Source organism: Canis lupus, chromosome 29 (assembly GCF_003254725.2).
Source record: "Canis lupus dingo isolate Sandy chromosome 29, ASM325472v2, whole genome shotgun sequence".
Taxonomy (NCBI): domain Eukaryota; kingdom Metazoa; phylum Chordata; class Mammalia; order Carnivora; family Canidae; genus Canis; species Canis lupus.
Window position 1 is genome coordinate 32008305 of NC_064271.1, and position 23620 is coordinate 32031924.

Sequence of the window (23620 nt, forward strand, 5' to 3'; positions counted from 1 at the left end):
GAACCTCCACACAGTTTTCCAGAGTGGCTGCACCAGTTCACATTCCCACCAACAGTGCAGGAGGGTTCCCTTTTCTCCGCATCCTCTCCAACATTGGTTGTTTCCTGACTTGTTAATTTTCCCCATTCTCACTGGTGTGAGGTGGGATCTCATTGTGGTTTTGATTTGTATTTCCCTGATGGCAAGTGATGCGGAGCATTTTCTCATGTGCGTGTTGGCCATGTCTGTGTCTTCCTCTGTGAGATTTCTCTTCATGTGTTTTGCCCATTTCATGATGGGATTGTTTGTTTCTTTGCTGTCGAGTTTAAGAAGTTCTTTATAGATCTTGGACACTAGCCCTTTATCTGACACGCGACGTCCTTGAGGGCAGAGGTGGTGGTGATGACAAAGTACCAAACAGTAATGACACTTTGTGACACTTTGACACAATGACACTTCGTCATCACCACCACCTCTGCCGTCAAGGACGTCGCGTGTCTCCCGCCACTTCAGGGGCCAGGTGACTCACGTCTTCCCGGGATGGCCCTCCAACCGACACCTCCCCGGGGTGACCGCTCAGGAGGCAGAAAATCCCCTCTGGAAACCCTTCTCTCTTTCTTCCCGGCCCCCCGCCCCTCACGCGTCTCTATGGAGCGCCCTCGCGTTGCCCCCCAGCGCCAACTCCGCGCGCCGCGGGGGCCCTAACTCGGCCCCGCCCCCCCCCGCCCCCGCCGCCGCCGCCGCCCCCGCCGCCGCCGCAGGTCTCTATCTCGCAGGTGCGGGCGCCTCGGTGCGCGCCGCTGCCCCCTGGCGGGCGAGGCGGGTAGCGCCGGGCCCGGGTGGGAGCGCTCGGCTCCGCAGCCCGGCCCGGCCCCCGCCCGCCCCGCCCGCCCCGCCCGCCGCCTCTCGCGCTGCCCCGCAGCTCCGCCGCCTCCCACCCGAGGACCATGTCGCGGCTCAGCTGGGGATACGGCGAGCACAACGGTGAGCGCCTCCCGAGATCGGGGGGCAGGGGCTTGGCCCGGGGGACCCACCGCGCCCCGCAGAAGCCACACTGGGCGAGAAACTTCTTGGTTCCTCTTTAAATTGGGCAGCTTTGCCCAGAGCTGAACGCAGGAAGTGGGGGGAAGGCTTCGCCTGGTGCAGGCAGGCAGAGAAAAGCGTCTTTTGCAGGGTGCTCAGCGGGGGTGAGAGGTGGTGTGGATCCTCCAGACCCGAGATCCTCCCAGGTGTCCGTTCACCTTTGAAAAGCCCAGGACTTTCCCTGCTAACAGCTACTTGCCAATTAAAGGCTCGGAGATGGGAGGTCTGATGACACCCTTGAACGAGGACAAGTTCGCTTTCAGTTTTTTAAAGTTCATTATTCACTTAGAGGAAATCATGGAAAGCATTTGAGGCTACCTAAGGAATTTTAGTAATTTTCATAATGCAAGCCTGAAGACTTAAGCTGCCGTCTTGGCAACCAAACTACTGCCGATTTCTTTTCTTTTTTAAAGATTTTATTTATTTATTCGTGGGAATACACAGAGAGGGGAGAGAGAGAGGCAGAGACACAGGCAGAGGGAGAAGCAGGCTCCATGCAGGGAGCCCGACGGTGGGTTCGATCCCGGGTCTCCAGGATCAGGCCCTGGGCTGTAGGCGGCGCTAAACCGCTGAGCCACCGGGGCTGCCCTACTGCCAATTTCTTAATAGCTGTTACTGCAAAATAATGCAATGGCGATTTGCAGTTGGTTGACTGGTACCATTAGCTGTAGGAAGACTTAGGTTCTTTCTAAAAAATGAAGTTATGCTTGCGGCTCCTTCACTTTCTCCCTCTCCCACACTCATCCTTGCAGAGACAGAGGATTAGCAAAGGATTATTAAACAAAAATTTTTTAAAGATTTTATTTGTGTATTCATGAGACACACACACAGAGAGAGAGAGAGAGAGAGAGAGAGAGAGAGAGAGAGAGAGAGAGAGAAGCAGGCTCCATGCAGGGAGCCCGACGTGGGACTCGATCCCAGGTCTCCAGGGTCACACCCCCGGGTGCAGGCGGAACTAAACCGCTGCACCACCAGGGCTGCCCAGATTATTCAAAATTTAACACGTAGGTGAAAATGTATTTATTGATGAGAGTGACAGTAATAATGATATGTATGCTTTTCTTCCTCTATATACTAAATCATCAAAATAACCATTATTTGAAATAACTGCAAAGTGACACCAAGAGAGCCTTATAGTAAATCACTGTCAAAATTAGATGTGTGAATACTAATAATAATAGTAATAATACTTTCCTTGGATTAACATGCATATTATTGAACAGTACCATATAGTGAAGTTTTATAGAAAGTTTATTTTCACAAGAAACAGAAAAGCTTCATTTCCAATTGTAGACTTTTTTGAGGTTATGATTAACTTGCCACTTTAAAAATGGCAGCAGGTGAAATTAGAACTTTAATAATGAAAGGTATAATTTAGGGGAATATCTTTTTGATTGAGACTATAATTTTAACCTCACATTTTGCTACTTTCCATTTATGTTTTGGGGAAAAAAAGCCACAAAACAAATTTCTTTTCATTTCCCTCTCTGCTGGAATAATTTTAATTTTTGTTATTTATAGTTACTGGCTTTGACAATGCCCTCACTATAGTTAGGAAGAGGAAGGGCATTTTCAATCAGTGAGTACTGATTACTCTTTAATACATTTATATGTTAGAAAATATTGGCTCCAATGAAGCTCATCTTCAGAAATTAAAAAAAAAAAATCTGTCTCTGAAAAGTCATTACCAAGGAGTGATTTTCTTATTCTGCTAAGAATTATAGGGCCATTTCCTGCTTTAGACACAATAGCTTTCTGTGGACCACGTCTGTAAGGAGATCAACTGTGGCAAAAGCCTACTGGCAATGTGTTGTATCTTGACTGGGCAAGTTTGGTTGCCTGTTTTCGGTTTAGATTGGCAGAAGCACTGAATGAGCAGATAAAAGGTAACTTAAACTGGTTATAGTAGCAATGATAAAATGGAATACCAAGGGTTGAGACATTGGAGGGGGGTACCACCTTCACCAAAAACTTGTAAGTTCTTCCAGTAACCTGTGATAGTTTTGTTGGTTTAGTTTAGGGAATGTGACAATTACTGAAAACTAAACCTCTCTATAGATATTCAAAAGTTCTTGAGTCAGTGGAAGAATCACTATCCATCTCTACTTAAGAACTATGTTTAAAAGAGCCCCTTGAGGAGGCAGGGAAATGAACCCACTATGGTGGTTAATAAATAATACTGAGTAATTTGTGCAAAGTGATATTACTTTTATTTTACTTTGGTTTGCCTCTGCTTTTAAAAATTCGTCTTGGGATCCCTGGGTGGCGCAGCGGTTTGGCGCCTGCCTTTGGCCCAGGGCGCGATCCTGGAGACCGGGGATCGAATCCCACGTCGGGCTCCCGGTGCATGGAGCCTGCTTCTCCCTCTGCCTCTGTCTCTGCCTCTCTCTCTCTCTGTGTGACTATCATAAATAAAAAAAAAATAAAAAAAATTTAAAAATTCACCTTGTTATAAAGGACTGGAAGTAAGAGAGTAAAGAAATTAGGAAGAGAAAGAAAAAGGTCAACAATATTTTGTGATACATGCATCACATATTTGAAATCAGATTATCATCAGGTTAAATCAGACTTGGTGACAGTGAGATAGAAAACTTTTCACTTAAAGCAAGAACTAGATTGTGCAAGGAAAGAGCACTGGGAAGGTAAAGGAGAGTACTTCATACATCAGGGAATGTAATGCCTTTCCTGTAATAAGTTGTAGGCAAGGACTTTTGATGTTCAAGTTGCTTTGAAGTCCAAAGGGTCAGACTCAGGAGTAGAGAGCTTGTAAGTTGTGTGTATGGTTATATATTCATGCTCTGACTTTTTGTGCCGGAAGCATACGTGAGCGAAAGAGCTTAAGCTTTCTCCTTTGCAAAATTGAAGAGTAATAAGGAACATTAGATTTAGAGATGGGAGCTGTTGATAATTGTGATATATTTGAGTTTCTTGAAACTTCATTCTAAATCTCATCTTTAAAAATATTTGTTGCTGTCGGTAACAAACGTTTAATTAATTGTCATGCTGTGCCATTTTATTTTTTTTTATTTTAAAGATTTTTATTTATTTATTCATGAGAGACACACAGAGAGAGAGAGGGAGAGAGAGAGGCAGAGACATAGGTGGAGGGAGAAGCAGATTCCCTGCAAGGAGCCTGGTGTGGAACTTGATCCCAGATCCTGGGATCTCACCCTGGGCCAAAGGCAGATGCTCAACCACTGAGCCACCCAGGCGCCCCATGCTGTGCCATTTTAATACATACTTGAATATTAGAGAAATCAAGTTAGTGAAATCGGGAAAAGCTTAGTTAGTAGCCCTGTGCTCTACCGACCTGGTGGTGGTAGCTGTGTAAATTGCAGGCATAGTAGACATAATAAGAACCTTGAACCCATAAAGTGACCACTCTGATCTGTAAAATGAGTCAGAGGTTACTTGAAGCTGCATTCTTACTCTTGGTTTCGGGAGGCAGGACTCGAATCAAGTCTCCCAGAGAAATGAAGAGTCTAGACAAGGGAATTGCCTGCTTATTGGTTCATGTTAATTTACCAAACATGTGTCTCACTTGGGAACTGGATGCAATTTTGACTTTTTGAATAGAGGATCAGGATGACAGTTGTCCCTTATGTTGTAATTCAAATGTAACTTTGGCAAAATAACCACAGAAGGACCTTTGGGGGGGGCGGTGCCTGGGTGACTCAGTCGGTTAAGCATCTGCCTTGGGCCTCAGGCCATGATCTTGGGGTCCTGGGTCCTGGGATGGAGCCCTGTGTCAGGCTCCCTGCTTGGTGGGGAGTCTGCTTCTCCCTCTCCCTCTATCCCTCCCTCCTTCTTGTACTTTCTCTCATTCTCTCTCACATAAATAAATAAAAGGTCTTAAAAAAAAAAAAGGGACCTTCTGAAATGTAGAAAGAAGAAAGAAAGAAATTGTTACCTGACTCCACTGACCATAATCAGCTATATTACATTTCCTGACGTGGTATAGTCATTTTATTTCGATTATGCTGTGTGAAAAATTTATGCATTTCCTTAGTATGCCTGTTGCACATCAGAGGTAACTGAGCTGAGGCCTGGGTGGCACCTGAAGACACAAGTAAGTGGCAGAAGAAAGAAATAGGGATAGCATTTTTAAGAACTGCACCCCCCCTTTTTTTTTCTACACAGCTTTTTCAGTTCCATTAATTCCTTCAACCCATGAACTTACTGACCTCTGGAGCTACCACAGATCATTCTTGGAGCTGAGACTAAATCTCATTGTTTACAATGATGAATTGTGCTGTTGTTTTTAGTTTGATAGAAAGATACCTTTGGAAAGTACTGTTTTTTTCCTCTAAAGATTTATTTATTTTAGAGGGAGAGAGTGAGAGTGAGCACAGGTGTGTGTAGGCGATGAGAGAAAGTCAGAGGGAGAGAATCTCAAGTAGTTCCATGCTGAGCAGGGGGCCCAATGCAGGGCTCGATCTCATGAGCCATGAGCCTTTGACCTGAGCCAAAACCAAGAGTCAGACTCTTAACTGACTGAGCCATCCAGATGTCCCTGGAAACTACTTTTTAAAATTTACATACCGGGTGGCTCAGTGGTTGAGTATCTGCCTTTGACACAGGACGTGATCTTGGGTCCTAGGATCGAGTCCCACATCAGGCTCCCTAGAGGGAGTCTGCTTCTCCCTCTGCCTATGTCTCTGCCTCTCTCTGTGTGTCTCTCATGAAAAAATAAATAAAATCTTAAAAAAAAAACAACCTTACATGCTTTTTGCCCATAAGGGTTAGTTTAATGCTGCAAAGGAGTTAAAGCAAACCAGGAGATTTTCATAACTATAATGAAAACTGCTAGTCATATAAAAAAAATTAGATGTGAAGTTCCTGAGGATGAAGACCTTATTTGTTTTTCCATCAGCTCAAGCACAGTATGTTGCACCCAACAAATGTTTGGTAAAGGAAATAACTTATATAGTCTTTTTTTTTTCTACCGGTCCTATATATTTAAGGTCCTATTCATTGGAATAAATTTTTCCCTATTGCTGATGGGGATCAACAATCTCCGATTGAGATTAAAACCAAAGAAGTGAAATATGACTCTTCTCTGCGACCTCTTAGTATCAAGTATGATGCAAACTCAGCCAAAATCATCAGTAATAGTGGCCATTCCTTCAGCGTTGACTTTGATGACACGGAGGACAAATCAGGTTGGTTCTTTTTTTTTTTTTGATGGGTGGGGGGGGTGAGGGTCTTGGATGATTGGGCTGTGATTTCTTTTCTTTCATATTTAAAATATCTATGCATTATATGTTCCTTATTAATACTTTGCTAGAACTTATAATAAAGGTTTATTTTCACTATTTCATGGCATAATGTCTTTTATGCTGTCAATAAGCCATGGACCAGCCAAATAAAACTTCAGTTTATTTGTTAATTTGATAACTAAATGAAGTAGGAAAAGAGAATGTCCTTAAAAATGAACCTTTAATCCTACTTCAAGCATATTCACTTCCCAAAGAATCATCATATCCAGTTTAAAGTTAAGATGAGGGAGAAGATTAGAGAGAATCAAATTTTGGAATACTTCTTAAAGCTTCTGACAAATTATTTTTAATTTTAGTTTAATATCAGGATGATGCTGTATTTGCTCTATTCATGAAAAATATAGCTAATTTATAAAAACCCTAAATTGGAAGAAGGTTTTCATTTATTCATTAAGCTCAGATTTAGGTTAGTAATAAAATCTGTATTTATGTGATACTATGTTGTTACCAAAAATTATAAACCCACAAAATTTTTCTCATATTTGTCAAATCCATGAAAGATATATTTTCATCAGAGCATTGTAAAAAATGCACAAAGAAAGATTAACACATGGTATTTTTAACTTTTTGAGGGAAGGAAGATCTTGCCTTTTATATACTATATTCAATGGTCTTTCCTTTAAGCCTCAGTTTGATGATCTGTATTAATAGATATGGTTGATGGATACATTGTAAATAGTCTAAGGCTTCTGAGCATAAAGTTTATACCATCCATAATCATAGTTTGGTACTGTTTATATCTCAAACATAAAAACTTGAGGCTAGGGACACCTGGGTGGCTCAGTGGTTGAGAATCTTGCCTTTTGTTAATGGTTTGATCCTGAGTCCCGGGATCGAGTCCCACATCAGGCTTCCTGCATGGAGCCTGCTTCTCCCTCTGCCTCTGTCTCTCTCTCTCTCTGTGTCTCATGAATAAATAAATAAATAAAGTCTTAAAAAAAAACTTGAGGCAACCCACTCCTAGTTTTAGAATAAGAAGCAATTACCTAATCACCTAAAACTTTGTTTTTTTTTTTTTTTTTAAGATTTATTTATTTAGAGAAAGGGAGAGAGAACATGAGTGGGGAGAGGGGCAGAGGAAGAGGGAGAGAATCTCAAGCAGACTCCCTGCTGAGCATGGAGCTTGAACTCGACCCTAAGATCATGACCTCAGTCAAAACCAAGAGTCAGGAACGACTGTGTGGTTCAGTGGTTGAACATCTGCTGTTGGCTCAGGTCATGATCCCGGGGTCCTGGGATGGAGTTCCACCTTGGGCTTCCCGTGGGGAACCTGCTTCTCCCTCTGCCTATCTCTCTCTCTGTCTCTCATGAATAAATAAAATAAAAATCTTAAAAAAAAAACAAACAACCCAGAGTTGGACGCTTAACTGACTGAGCCACCAAGTGCCCCAAAATGTTTTTATTTATAAATGTAGGCAGCCTTGGTCGTAAAAAATTCCTACTCTAATTTGCTTGATGATGATCTAGGTTTCCTCTCTCTCCCTCTCCCTGTTTCCTCCTTTTCCTTTCTCTCTTCCTCTTTCTCCCTGTCTCTTTCTCTCTTCCTCTCATTTTCCCTGTACTTTGGGTTACTCCGGGGGAATCAGTTCGTGTTTCCAGATTTGACAATGTGTCTGTGATTGGTAGTGTGTGCCTCTCCCCTATGTGAAGGTCTCGTTCCTATCTAGATCACAATGAAATTACCAGGGTTAATTGGAAATGTCTGTAAAGTACTTTGTACCCCTCTGAGACAGAAACCACATAAATATGGGTCATTATTCTCTTTCTTTTTTTCTCAAGATAAATAAAATGTTTCATGGTGATTCTGGGTATTAAATCAGTGAAAAAGTAGAGACCACTATAGTTAAAATAAATTGTTGGCTTTTTTTTTAGTAAACTGTAAACAACACAAAGATACTGTCTATAGCAAACCACTTTGATTTGAAGAAAACAGTTTCCATTTTGTAAAGAAGCCATTCTTGACCAAAATTAACTCTGAATCCCACCAGCCAAGAAACCAAACGCATGGTCTTTGTAGGGCTTCTTTTTCTAGGCAGTTGCATTTCCTGTGGTTAACCTCTGGTGACCCACCCATTCGAATTTTAATAGTCCTTTTAAAAGAGGGCAGGAAAAAAAAATAAAAAAGGGACAGAGGACATGAAATTTTTTGGGAAGAATTCCTGTTGGCCATAGTGGAAGGGAAATAATAATCTGATAAGGAGAGACAAGGACATTCCACCCTAGCTACTGGTCTTTCTGTACTCAGACAGGATCTCACATCTGGGAATCTCATCTGACTGGCCCTACAACTCCTCCTGTAGCACCCCAGGCTTGTCCTATCACAGAGCTTCCCACACTGCATTGTAACTGCCAGTTGGTTCTCTTTCCACTCAGCTGAAGACTCCTTGTGAGCAATGTCTATGTCTCACTCATCTATCTAGCATGGTGCCTTGCACACAATAGGTACTCAACAAATGTGTGTTTAAGTTAAAAACATTTTTTGGGTGCACCTAGGTGGCTCGATGGTTGAGCGTCTGCCTTTGGCTCAAGTCATGATCCCGGGATCCAGGGATCAAGTCCTGCATTGGGATCCCTATGGAGAGCCTGCTTCTCCCTCTGCCTTGTCTCTGCCTTTCTCATGAATGAATAAACAAAATCTTAAAAAAAAATAAACAAACCAAAAACCCAAAAAATCTTTTGGTACGATGTTTTCTGGAAGACATAGAAAATTGATATGGCATTGTGGTACAGGACATATTGGTCTACATAGGTGAAGTCCCAATAAGATTACAAACCACCAGAAATCAATTAATATTTACCATTTGACACCCAAGTAGTTTAAGCATTTAGTGGATTATTCATTGTTTGGATGTTTAATTGTTAAAGGCTGTTGTACTAATTTTTATATTTTAATAAGGGAGAGTTCCTGGCTTATAGTAAGCATTTAATAACTATTAATAACAAATTAATAACAATAAAACATAATAAATAACAGGCCTGTGTTCTTTCCATGTATGAGATATGTTGTGCTGAAATTTATTTATTTATTTATTTATTTATTTAATTTTTTTTTCCATGAAATTTTTTAAAGATGTCAAAAGGAAGCTGGCTTCTCGTTAAGAAAGACCTCCTAGGAATACCAGTGACTTGATGGATTCAGTGCTTATTCTTTAATTTTCATCTCTAGAAATTGTTAATTTCTCGGTTATGATCTAGTTACCAGTTCTAGTTATGTGGTTCTAGATAACTGCCTGAAATCAGCCAAATTCACAAGATCCGAAGTTATACATTAGAAAAGAACAAAAACAGAAAAAAATAGGGGTGGGGGAGGATACCTTAGTTGTATGATCCCCCCTAGAAGCCAAGATCCCCAGGTAACAAAACTTTATTATAATGATGTTTCCTTCACTTGACTGTAAGTTACTTGACGATAGGGATGACCTTACCCATCATGCCGTACTTAGTATTAAACAAAGTTACAGGCCCATAGTAAGCTCTTCAGAATTGTCGGATGAATGAGCAATGGGAGAGCAACCAGGTGTGCATATGCTCAGAGCAAAAGAAGCTGGACTTAATGAAGACTTTCCTGGCTCCATAAAGAATTCAGGACTGGAAACATTTATGGCTTTAGTCTTTCATGGTATAATCCTGGCAGATTTGTGCTGTTTGGTTCCTCTTTTCCTAGATTCCAAGCAAAATACAGATGTGCTATTCATTTAGCTTTACTTCAGAGAACCGTTTACCATACAGTGATTAGGCTTCAACTTTCATTAGATTCATAGTCATAAGAACATATTCTTTAGTGATTCCCAGGTCACTTCCTCAGTAGCCACCTTATAAACCAAAGTTTATGGAGAAGTGCTTCTACAGGTGAGGCCTCTTTTCTACTTTTTGTTAGTAGTATTTATTGATGCAGACCCTGTCTTAGGCACTAGAAATACAAGAGAACAAGACAGACTCTTCCTTAAAAGAGTTTGTATCCTGGTAGGATAGACAGTAAATGCATGCACAGACAAGTGTGTTAACTTTGAAATTATTTTTTTTTCTGATTTTGTTGCAAGCATGCTTATCACTTAAGGCCACTGATGACAGAGTCATTTCAGAAAATGAATAGGACTAGCAAATTTCTAACAAAGTCAAATTTAATGGAGTAACATCTACATTGCTAGTTTCATAACATTGTTGGTCTTTGCAGCATATAAGAAATGACAAGGACCCTTTTACTAAGATATTAAAAATTTCTCATACTTTTATGGCATTTGACTCTGATTTCTTAATCTCCATAGACCTCTTATATGAGTGTTTTATTTGAGATAGATTTAAGAAAAATCCCAAATGAAAGGATAAGTGTACATGTGTACCAAGTGTGATTTTGGAGAAATGATTACTCATTTTCAGATATAAGATGGAGACAATATTTATTTACTCATCTAGGTTACAGAGGAAGATGAATGATTTAATACTTGAAAACACTAAGTCATTTTCCTTAAAAATAATTTTTATTGCTATTATTCATTTCATTATTTTGTTATAGACTATCTCAAATTCAATGATAAATTAACCTTAATATTTTGACTCCCTTTTCCCCACCCTGTGTTTCAGAAGAGCTCTGCTCCAAGAGAATATTTTCTTCACAAGTAGATATTTGCTAATCATGGTCCCAGTTTGAATATTTGAGTTGAAACACTTACATGTGGAGCCAAATATGTAGAGTGTAAGGCAATCTTTGTTGCTTAACTAGCAGAGCTATGCTAATCTGGCTTTAAACCCTGGATTCAGAGCAGACTTTCCAGAGATCAACCATTATTCTTGGATGTTTCCCTAACAATGTGTGTTTTTTGGTATCGCTTTCTTCCTCTTGAGCCAATTTGTTTGCATCTTCTCCCAAAGTTAATTTCACATCGATTACTCAAGCTCTCTAATCTGCTTTTTATCTGTGAAGGAATGACTTTGTGTTTCAGCTCAGGTCTTATGCTACAGCAAGAAAAAAAAAGGGGCAATAAAAATGTTGATTTCTTTGGCTAAAATTAACAACTCCTGCAACAACAGATTGACGAGGATGCAGAGAAAGGGGAACTCTTTTGCACTGTTGGAAGGAATGCAAACTGGTGCAGCCACTCTGGAAAACAGTGTGGAGGTTCCTCAAAAAGTTAAAATTATCCTATTATCCACCAATTGCACTACTAGGTATTTACCCAAAGGTTATGAAAATGCTGATTTAAAGGGGCACATGCACCCCAATGTTTATAGCCGCACTGTCAACTATAATTAAACTATGGAAAGAGTCAAATGTCCATCGACAGATGAATGGATATATAAAATATATAAATGTTACTCAGCCATCAAAAAGAATGAAATCTTGCCATTGCAACAGCATGGAGGGACTAGAATATATTATGCTAAGGAAATAAATCAGAGAAAGACAAATACCGTATGATTTCACTCCTGTGTGGAATTTAAGAAACAAAACAGATGACCATAGGAGAAGGGAAGGAAAAATAAAATAAGATAAAAACAGAGAGAGAAGTAAACTGTAAGAGACTCTTAACTATGGAGAACAGACTGAGGGTTGCTGGAGGGGAGGCAGGTGTGGGATGGGCTAAATGAGTGATGGGCATGAAGGAGGGCACTTGTTGGGATGAGCACTGGGTGTTATATGTAAGGGATGGATCACTAAATTCTACCCCCGAAACCAATATTACACTATATATTAACTGACTTGAATTTAAATAATAAAAAAGAATTATTGATTTCTTTTCATTTGAAATGCCATTGCATCCGTGCTGTATGGAATCACTTAGGGAAATGTGCCTTTTAAATTAATTTTTCTGTGAATCAACCTTGAAATTGCTTGTTTAAAGACAAATCAAATGTTTTATTCATTCATTCATCAAATATTTATCATGCATTTGCTCTGTGATAGTTAATGTGCTTAGGTGATGGGACCCAATCAGAGTCTCTGTCCTCACAAATACTGCTCAGTGGGAGACTCAGAACATGAAAACTACTCTGTTTATAACAGGAGAGCAAGCCCTAGAGTTTGCTGTCAATGCTTCTTCTCTTTTACTTTTCAGAGGGCTTTGGAAATAGCTATCTTAATTATTGTAAAGAAATCTGGATTGAAATGAATCCAAAGGAACCTCCAATCATTCAATCTTCCAAAAATGTTTTATTGCATATGCTCAGTGTTTTTTCCCCTTGGTAGTTTTGGTAATTGTAGAAGGTAAGGAGGAGCATCCAGTCCAATCCCCTAATTAAAAATAGACAAATGAACACAGATGTAGACAGAAAGCTGACGCCCACAGAAGCTTAAGTGAGTTTTGAAAGATCACATAATTCAGTAGCTGAGCTGGGACAATTTCCAGGTTTGCTGATTCCAACCACACTAACTCTTAATCATTGACGTTCAACTTTAGCTGAGTCAAACTGAGTGAGGAAGAAATGAGTTCGGTTTGTACTGGTTAATACAGACAACCGTCTGCATCATTTCTCTCCCGCTGTATAGCCCAATGAGAGGTGTGCTTTAGGCAAATGTATTTTCCCTTTCTTCCTTGCTGTTTGTGGAAAACTGCTAGTGATACCTCTTAGCATCTTTTGCTTCTGTAGGCTCCACATGCAACATGAGACTTGAACTCACGGCCCTGAGATCGAGGCACATGTTTTACTGACTGAGCCAGCCAGCCACCCCATGCCATCTTTTGTTTCTTATGTAAGATGGACCATTCCTGGTGCTTTGGAGATACCTCTATCTCTGTATCTTTGTTTTCCTGTCTCTGAAGAGGAGGTTCATTTAAATCAAACTGCTATTAAGGCTGCACTTCACAACCTAGCTCTTCCATTGAATGTTGATGGGGGATTTGTAACACATACGGTATGTTGAACATCCAGTGCTTTCTTATCTCCCCATAACCTTTAAACATGCCCAATAAAGATTTTTTTTAAGATTTTATTTATTTATTGACACACAGAGAGAGGCAGAGACACAGGCAGAGGGAGAGGGAGAGAAGCAGGCTCCATGCAGGGAGCCCGACGTGGGACTCGATCCCAGGTCTCCAGGATCACACCCCAGGCTGCAGGCAGCACCAAACCGCTGCGCCACCGGGGCTGCCCCCAATAAAGATTAATTAGGAGGAGACAGTTTAGAACTATGCTTTCTATAAGGAGCTTTTCTCTTTTTCTCTATCCTTAAGATATGATTCTGTTGCCAAAAAAAAAAAAAAAAAAAAACAAGAGTTAATTTTGTCCCATTTATTTTTCTTAATTTTTTAATTTTTTTGTTTGTCCCGTTTAGATAGAATTCAAGTACAGAAAATGTGCTTACTTGGCCAATTTTTGTAGTAATCCTAACAAGAATAAAACAGTAATAATAGAGAATGTGTCCAGCAAACTGATTGTGTGCCAGGCAGTGATAAGTTCTTTTTGTATTCAACTCTTTTACTCTATTTTCAAAATAGCATCAGGAGGAGAGAGTGTTACTATCTTGAGCTTACAGACGCGAAAGCTAAAGCTTTGAAGTTAGGATTGGTGCGAGATGACACAGTAAGAGGGGGAGCCCAGGTCTTCTCATTGCTGGAGGCTGTTCTCAGCCACAGTGCTGGGCTGCTGGGCCAGGCTTAGGGCAGTCCTCTTTACATATCATATCCTTATCCAGAGATCCTGACATCCTCCAGTAAAAGGACCAATTCTTTACTGTTAGGGACCGTTAATTTCTTCTACTTTCTAACCACTGTGTCTGTTGTGATTTCCCACATGTCCCATAAAAATCTGTACCGTGAACTCTCCAACCTTTTAAAATGTTTGTTTTCATTCGTCATGTACCTAAAAATTGTATTCCTGTCTGCAAACTGAATGAAACGTTTGTAAAAAGGATTCCTGGGAGAACACGGGCATGTTGAGTAACTCAGGGAGGTCATGTGGATTGTAGCAGCATGTTTGAGTATTTTTTTCTTGCTAACAACTTAAAATGTGTTGGTGTTTAGTTCTACGTGGGGGTCCTCTCACTGGAAGCTACCGCTTGCGACAGTTTCACCTTCACTGGGGGTCTGCTGATGATCACGGCTCTGAACACGTGGTGGATGGAGTGAGATACGCGGCAGAGGTAATATATTATCCCACACATATTTATGATTCAGCATTTTCCCAGGTGGTGGGATTTAACAAATACAGCGGACAATTCTCTTGACTCCACATTGATCTTGAGCCAATTAGGAGTAAGTGTCTGAAATTGCTTTATTCCATCAGTATGAGAGTTTATCAGTATGAGAGCTATAAATGTGGTCCTTCTGAGCCTTACACTGACTCTGAGAACCTAGAGTTCTTGTACTCATTCTAGAAATGAGTAAACTGCAGAGTTGGAGAGATTAAGTAATTTAGCCAATTAGGAAGTAGTTGAGATGGTTTAAACTCAGGTCTGTTTGATCACAATTACAAACACTTTCTATAATATCTGTTGTGTTTCCTGAAAGTCCAGAGAAGGTAGAGAAAGTGACATTTGATTTGGGCCTAACTGTGTAGATATTTGGTCCAGATATTTGGTCCAATAGCATGTTTAGAAGTTATAGTAAATGGCAAATTCCTTATAGGGAAAAGAAACAAAGGCACAGCTCTCCTAAACTCTACATTACCTCTCTATTTACAGGTATAAAGTAGAATCTCTGTTAATTATTGAAGTCACTGGTAAAGCATAACACAATAAAGCATTCATTGATTTTTTTTATTTATTTATTTTATTTTTATTTTTATTTATTTATTTATTTTTCATTGATTTTTGTAAATTGGGAAGTTACTCTTTTATAAATATATTCGTTAATAATACTCTATGTTTTCTAATCCTCTGTTAAATGACAAGGCATAATGTACTTCAAGTTTTAATACTGTTAAATATTGCCAGCACCCAACTTTTCCCTGAGATGAAAGTGAATTATTGGATGACTCAACCAAAGCTCTTTAAGTGACAGTAATTTGGCTTGCGATTTGTCTAGGTGAAACAGAGCATTACCAGGCAAGTGAAGTTTTTCTTCATTTTCTCATGGTCACTGAGCTGTGGAGTTCAGACACTCCTTTATAGTTCTGCTGTTCAGAGAAATCCAGCCAAGAGAATTTTCCAGTTTTGCTCTTTCATTAACAAGTATATCTATTCTTTGAGCCTATCAACCATAACATCCATTAAAACACTTTTGTTTGCAGCCAAATGCTTAGCATATGGGACCTGCTATGTTTTCACGGTGGGGGAATAAAATGTATATCCAGAGTGTTGTATGGCACTGGACAAAAGATGCCAAGAATGTAGAAAGTGGGACTCCTGAATCTGTCTGGTGCCTCGGTTTTTATCATCCGCTGAGTTGTGTTTATATTGCTTTCTAAAGTTTGTATTCTGAATTTAATACATTGTTCTAAATCTGAAAGGCTCTGTGGGGATTGAGCTGGTTTTGGATTACTGCTTTGTGATTTTCCTAAGCAATTAAAAGAAATTAGTCACATTGCTTTATGGTTATACTTTCCAGCGTCCTGAACTTGAAAGCATATTCTCAGGCTTTTTATCTGAGCTGGCAAGTTGTTTCTTAAAAAGAGCACTCATATCCTGAAATTTTCCAGAAGCACAGAGTCCTGACTTGCAGAGCAAGAGACATCTTTGTAGACTTTTCCCTCTTGAAGTAAAGCTTTGACTTGGGATTTCATATATTCTTTAATATGTGTTTAATGCCGTTTCGTATTTTATTAATTTGTTCAGGAATTCATTCACTCTAAGAATTCATTGTGACCCCACTGTGTCCCCCATCTTTGTCCAGCTTCCTTGTGCTCATCCTGAAGGAGTGCTGGAAGGAAGTAAGGATGAGTCAGGGAATGTTTCCCTGTGAAGAGTCCTTCAACCCTAAACCTAAAGGATGAGCGGAAGTAAGCCAGGCAAAGGGCAGAGACAGCAGTGGCCCTGCCTAAAATCATGTGTGAGGACTTGGGGTGGGGAGGAAAGCACATCATGTATTTGAGGACTTGGGGCAGGGCACAACACGGATTTGAACAACAAAGCGGCCAGTGGGATTTGTGCCTGGCGAGCAAAGAGGAGGGCTGCCAGAGGTAAAGTTGGAAAGGCTGTGGGGCCAGATTTTACAAAGGTAAATCCCAGTAAGGATTGTGAACTTAATTCTAAGTGTGGTGGGAAGCCGCTGACTGGCTTGGAATTGCCAAGTGATCATATTTGCATTTAAAAAATACTCAGGCTACAGTTTGAGCCTGTAACCCAATAAATTGGGTTGAAGCAGGAATGAATAAGGGGAGTCAGTGAGGGGGCTTTCGGGGAAGTTCCAGGAAATAGATGATAGTGCAGTTAATTGGAATGCTAGCTTCCAAGTACAGTTTCAGTGGGATTTGTTGATTGATTTGGTTGGGGGTGGCTTGTTTTCTGATGTGAGATAGGAATGCTGATGGAGAATGAAGAAGTCTGGGTCAGACTCCAGGGTTGTGAGGGGTTGTTAGAGGTAGACAATAAACACACGAATAAATGGTATATGGTAAATTCTTTGATAGGAATAATACCATGGGATCTGATTGAAGAGTCAGGAAAACTTTCTTTTCAATTTATGTGAATTGAGACTGAATGGCTAAGGAGTCACCATGAGAAAAATCTAGACAGCTTCTCAGCAAGTGGGCACAGCAGATACAGATGGCCTCAGGCAGAAATGAAGTTGGCATGTTTAAGAAGTGAAAGGCATTGGCTTCTGGGATTGGGTGGGATTAATGAGGGATAGGTGATAGGCCATGTCCTAGAGAGGCAAGCAAGGACCATGCCTTGTGGGGCTTTGTAGGGCTTGATGAGAAATTTAGAACTTATCCTTAATGTATTGAGACAAAGATAATGGAGGGTTTTAAGCAGGAGAATGTCATGTTCTACTTCATATTTTACAAACTATAACTAGCTGCTATGTGGAAAAGAGGTCGGGCAAATGTTGAAACAGGGAGACATATTAGAAGGTTAGGGAAATAGTTCAAATGAGCAAGGGTGGTGGTTTGGGCTCTGGGGGTGGTGGGGGTGAAGAGAGCTAGATGAGTCCATGATCTGTTTGGGAAATAAAATCGGTGGGACTTGCCAATGAAAAGGATGTCAAGATTGAAGGAAGAAAAAAGAGGAGTCTAGAAACACTCGTAAGACTTTGGTTTGAGTAAACATGAGGATCGTTTTTGCCATTTACTCAGATGGGCAAGTCCAGGGAGGAGTAGGTTGTAGAAAGAAGTTAACTTTCTGTTGTGTACATGTTAAGTTTGAGGTGTCTCATAGATATTCTAGGCTCACGTCCAAGAAGTCTGTTAGATACAGACCTGGAGTTTAAGGAAGGAGTCCAGGCTGGAGCTGGAGGTATTTGGGAGTCATTTGTTTCTGGTTTCAGGTTCAAAAGAATCCCTTTGCGCTCAGCTGTAGAAATGATTCTGAAGTGTTAATTAGTTTTTCCAGCCACGTTTTACCTAACTTCATGACTGTCACTGAGTTGTATGACATAAAGAAAAAGAAAAAGAAATGAAATGAAAGGAACAAGTCATTTAGAGTGTACTTAGAAGCTTAATTTTGAGTCTAATCTGATCTGTGACATTCTAGAGAGGGATTAAAGTGATCTGAATCATGAAAAACCTTATCCTAAGAGTTACACATCTTTAAAAAGTAGACTAATAATCCACTCCATATTTAAAACTTCATCTGATTACGGTTTGTGCAGATTATATAAGTATATTAAATATGTAGTTGATAGTAAAACTGTGATTTTAACCTTAATGGTGATTTTTGGCATGCTGAGCATAATTTACAATAGTATGCAGTTAAAAATGCTAAAGTTGAATAATACTATTATTTAGAAATTATTGGGGCACTTGGGTGGCTCAGTGGATTGAGTGGGTGACTATTTCAGCTCAGGTCATGATCTCAGGGTCCTAAGATTGAGCCCCATATCAGGCTCTGCCCTCAGCGTGGAATCTGCTTAAGATTCTCTCTCCCTCCTGCTGCCCCTCCCCCTGCTTGTGTCTTCTCTCTCATAAATAAATAAATAAATAAATAAATAAATAAATAAATAAATAAAATCTTAAAAAAATAAATTATTGTCTAACAAGGAAGACTCTTCTCATTTCCATTTTTGTAGTGGCTGCGACTTCTTGTCATTTGCTTAAATCACTGTGGCTGTCATTATTAGTCAGGAAATATGAGTTTGTTATTTGTTTGAGTTTTAATTCAAATATAAATGCAAATACAAGTGATATCAGTCCATCTGAAGATTTTGGTGCCAGTTAGGTAAGGTGTGTGGGAGAGAGAAAGACTTGTTTACAAAAAACAGATTTCTCTTGCTGTAGTTTCCCATAATATTCTAAATAATTGTTGTTTTTTATTTTTAAAAAGATTTTATTTATTTATTTGAGGGAGAAAGCAAGTGAGCATGAGCTGAGCAAGGGGGGCAGAGGGAGAGGGAGAAGCAGACTCCCCTCTGAGCAGGGAGCCTGATGCAGGGTTTGATCCCAGGACCCTGAGATCATGACCTGAGCCAAAGGCAGACACTTAAGCGACTGAGCCATCCAGGTGCCTCTAAATAGTTGCTGTTTTTAACCAGCAAAAGATTCGTCTCTCTTTGGTTACATATTCGTTTTCTAACCAGTTGACACCTATGTTTTTGGTGTCATCCCTTACTAAGTGAGCTGATGGATTGGCCCAGAGCCATTTAAAACAACATTAATGGTCTTTTCAGCCCCTCCCTTACAGTGGAATGTCATCTATCTCATGTGAACCAAATGAATTTTGTTTCATCACCCAGTGTTTTCAGATTTGGTTCCTCCTCCAACTATCTCACACCAACTTAGAACATGGCACTACAGGGATCTACTCTTGTATTTTCCATCTGCATATCCCACGGTCTTCCTTGCTTGTTTGTTATGGGGACTATTATATAGTTTTGTAGCTCACTGGTTGTGATAATTCTTATTTATCCAGAAATCCTGCATAAGTAGTTGCCTATGAGATATGAAGTTATGGTTAAAGCATGGGATTAAAACCGTGTCTTTGAACATACTAAATTCTCTCTTTAAGAATCATCTAGAAAGGTGATTTGTGCATGAAACCCTTCATATGTGTTTCCTCCCTGGCTTGCCAAAAGGATTCCTTTAAAGGTTATTTGATCTGAAGTCAGTCCGTCATATGGGGGTTCTTGGACAGCATGGCGTCCTCATGATCTTGGCCAGATTGTTTGAGCATGGCACGTTCCCCTTTGGCATCTATCTTAGTTTGTTCTTCTGCTGAATCAGGAATGAAGATCTCCCCAGGTGCTTTTCTGTCTTACTGTTATTCTGCAGTTTTTCACGGTTGTTTGTGTGTTTGGGACACACTGCTATTTAACAGTGCAGAACATTTAGGACGCCTTTGGATTTTGCAGAAGGCCACTTGCATGAGGGCAGAGTTGTCAAGTAGGTGTATTTTCTGTTTTCTAGAGTTCCAGGTACTCCAACTCCTTGCCTCTTTACTTCTTTCCTTTTCTCCACCTCACCAACTGCCCCTCATTTTCACCCTCAGACACATCCTAATTCCTGTTCCTAGACAAATCCTCTTTGTCTCCGTTAAAACTTGCTGTCAGCAAAGGGGCTGAACATATTTATAGAAGGTAATAAGAGTGGGAATACTGCTTAAAATAGTTCTGTTAAGGAGAATTTGCACTTTCAAGTCATAAAGAGTCTTTTTTTAAAAGATTTTATTTATTTATTCATGAGAGACACACACAAGGAGAGGCAGAGACACAGGCAGAGGGAGAAGCAGGCTCCACACAGGGAGCCCGACATGGGACTTGATCCTGGGTCTCCAGGATCAGGCCCTGGACTGAAGGCAGCACTAAACCACTGAGCCACCGGGGCTGCCCCATAAATGATGACCACCTGACTAGGAACAATTGGTACTGTTACTGCAAACCTTCAGTTGACTTCTCCACCCCTCTGTGAGGCTAAGCTTGTCTAGTGGACTCTGTTATCTGACCTAACGCCGCTCTATTGCTATCCCACCATGGAAGGTTATGGAGGAGACTTAAGTCACTCAGGAGCAATGGTTGAAGATTTTGGGGGCTGGAGGGGCTTGGCAAGATGCTCCAGAGCATTTTACATAGTGATATGGACTTTTCTATAGTACACTACAGATTAAGTGGCCATAGTCCTTGTCTTTGGCTTTTGGACAAAAGCAAATAGGAGGATTCTAATGTTATACACATGAGTGCACAGCACCAGGACATCTAAATAAATATTTTATTTTCATTTATGTTCTTAAGAATTTTTCAAAAATGACATTTGAATTATGTTGCCTACCTCCCTTTCAGCTCCATGTCGTTCATTGGAATTCCGACAAATACCCCAGTTTTGTTGAGGCAGCTCACGAGCCAGATGGACTAGCTGTCTTGGGAGTATTTTTACAGGTGAGAATCCACTGATTTCATTTTAAATAATTCATCAGCAATGTTGGATAAAGAGTTTCAGTGATGGAAGGGATAGTCTGCCATTTTTAATAGTAAACTCATTCTAAGTTTAATGTTTTCCTTTTGAAATATATATTGAAAATTTACATATTAGTTTATGATTTATCTAGTAGCCCAGAGCTACCACAGGAGCATTGTCTAATGTTGCCTCTTGTCCAGTGATCATTTTTATAAGAATAGAAACAGCAGCAGCAGCAGCAACCATAGTAGCAGGAGTAACAACTGAGATTCTGAGAAGAAAATCTGTATTCTAGGCTCTTCCCCATTACACATTATTTAGAGATACAGGACAGAGTAAAGTTCAAGTTCCTGATTCTTGAAGCACTAGTTTCACCACAGTGGTTTGTAGTCTCAAACACACTGACCAATTTTTAAAAATCGATGTGTTTTCCTTTGTCTCATACTCACATGTGGTTTAGCAAGTATCATTGTTATAATCCCCGTGGGTGGGTTGGGCTGTTCGGCTCCCACTGTGACTACATTCTTGCAGGGCGTGCACTTTTGCTCTGCCACCAACTCTGTGTGCGATGTTGTAACTCATTGGGGCTGGGACTGGGGGAAGTATAGAGCAGAGTGGAGGGTGAGATGAATGGCAGTGGCTCCTTCCCTTTGGCCACCAAGTATGCTGGTGGCAGTGGAATGCAAGTGGGGCAAGAGATTATATTTTAATCCTGAAGGATTTATAACCTTAGGTAGATTTGGGACATCCCTAGTAATGAAAAGAGGCACATAGATTTTTTTCTGATGATTTCTACTCGTGATAACATATTGTCTTGGTTCAGGACCTCAAATCGCTTTAGGTTGAAAATGGGAGATGTTTTCTTTGATTGCTTGAATGTCACAAGAGTCAGTTTGGATTTAGAGTCTGAAGGTCACATCCGGTTGAATAGTGCAAGTGTTATGTTGGAGTTTCCTGAGCATGTTTTCTCTGAATTTAACGTGTATATTAAACATTCATAAAGCTGAAAACTATGGAGCTGTTACTACTAGTTTTGGAATCGAGTTTATAATTCAGCCAAGGAGCCCTGTAACATTATCTTGTTATTCAGATTTCTCTGGCACGATAAAGCCAGCAGGTAAAGGACAGCTTCATTATAGAACAATCTCTGTTTGTTCTGGGCTGGCATACATTTTTCAAAAAAACAATTCAAAACCAGTGACTGAGATGGAGTTGAACCAGACCTGCTCTGCTACAGTAACCACTTCTCTTGAAATTTTGTGCTTTCAGATCGGTGAACATAATTCTCAACTGCAAAAGATTACTGATATTTTGGATTCTATTAAAGAAAAGGTAAAATGAAATTTTATTTGCTACTGACTAATGTATTCCTTGTTCTCTCCTGAAGTCTGTTACCTGCTTTTAATAACTTAGACTATAGATAGAGCGTATGCTATATGCTTCGAAGCAGGTTTGGAACATACTTGGCCAGTAGAGCAGAATCAACCAATTACCACTCATCTTTTGAAAATTATGAGGGGGTCTTAAGTTCTCTAAAATCATTACTAATTCATCTATGCATAATTAGTTTCTGGTATTGGAGCTTTGTGCAATCAGCACTTAATTGCAACACATCGTAAACAAATCTTGTGCTTCTTAAATAAACCTAGGTAATGTGCTACTTCATCTAAAATGTTTAGATTAAGGCAGAAACTTTTTTTTTAAGATGCAAAGGGAGATACTAAATAATTCCATGAGGTAGAGAATTCTAGTAAAATGGTATTTCATTGATATATGTTTTTTTGAGGGGTGTGTAAAGCTCTCCCATTGTAATTTGTGAGAATTCTCTTTTCTCCACCAGGGCAAACAAACTCGATTCACAAATTTTGATCCACTATCTCTGCTCCCTCCATCCTGGGACTACTGGACATATCCCGGTTCCCTGACAGTCCCGCCTCTTCTTGAGAGTGTCACATGGATCGTTTTAAAACAACCTATAAATATCAGCTCTCAACAGGTATGTCACCTTTTCAAGGTTGCTCTTGATTTACTGGAGGAAACTGGACCAAAACCTAAAAAAAAAAAAAATCCTGCCCTTCATTTCTGCTGGGGCCTTATGAAGCCTATGTTTTTTCTTCATTGATCAGATAAGTGTCATTGGACCAGGTAAAACTTATGTCCCTTTCTTATTTGACCTGTGATTAGATGATTTCTCTCCCTGTTCTTTGAAATGTGATGTGTGCACAGACACTGAGGAAAGAAAAGTGACTTTAAAGGTTATAATTGTTTTTTGTTTGTTCGTTCTCTTTATTGGGCTGAGATATAAACAGGTCGGTATATAAACTGGAAAATCAGGGGAAAGGTGACTTTAAGAGGGGACTTTCTTCTTTTTGACCGCACCCTCTAGACCTGCTCCTCCTACAGATTTCACAATCAGAAAGTGAGCAGTGAGAACAGCAGTGGGTCTTTTGGCTTTTGTTGACAAAGCTTTCAGTGGGGCTGCTTGAGGGACTTTAAGCACTTACTAAGGTGCTGTTGGGTGCCTACCTGTGCTGTTTTAGTGAAGACATTGCCTCACTTGTTTTTCTGATAAATACATTGAGTCCCCACGATCAGCCAAGCAGTCTGCAGGCTCAGGATGTCTTTGATGCCCAGAGAGTCTGCTCAAATCTACGAGCTGTGTGACTGACCCGTTGGACAGATGGGTGCTATGTCTTCTGTGGATGCTGTGCTGAGTAGCTTTTCTTTTCTTTTCCTTTTTGAATTACTTGCTGCAAAATCTCAGCAAGGACATAGTCTAGTAATTTTTGCAGCTAATAAGGGATTTCTGTTCTGGGCTTGCTCACCTGCCTGGATGTTTATTTTTTACCCCAAGTCAGAGA

At 40.2% G+C, this 23620-nt stretch overlaps 1 protein-coding gene across 4 annotated transcripts in view; it reads left to right on the plus strand.

Moving 5' to 3' along the window:
* Nucleotides 1–822: 822 nt before the first annotated feature.
* The window catches only part of CA13 (carbonic anhydrase 13), a 48887-nt gene continuing 26089 nt past the window's right edge, over nt 823–23620 (plus strand). For all 4 annotated transcript variants that reach the window (XR_007407058.1, XR_003130421.3, XR_003130423.3 and 1 more), the window contains exons 1-6: nt 823–963; nt 6027–6224; nt 14300–14418; nt 20645–20740; nt 22029–22091; nt 22600–22755. Coding sequence is in view for 1 of the 4 variants with exons in the window: in XM_025433616.3 (XP_025289401.1) it covers nt 927–963; nt 6027–6224; nt 14300–14418; nt 20645–20740; nt 22029–22091; nt 22600–22755 (669 nt within the window). In the remaining 3 variants the exon portion in view is untranslated. The remainder of the gene's footprint in view (nt 964–6026; nt 6225–14299; nt 14419–20644; nt 20741–22028; nt 22092–22599; nt 22756–23620) is intronic.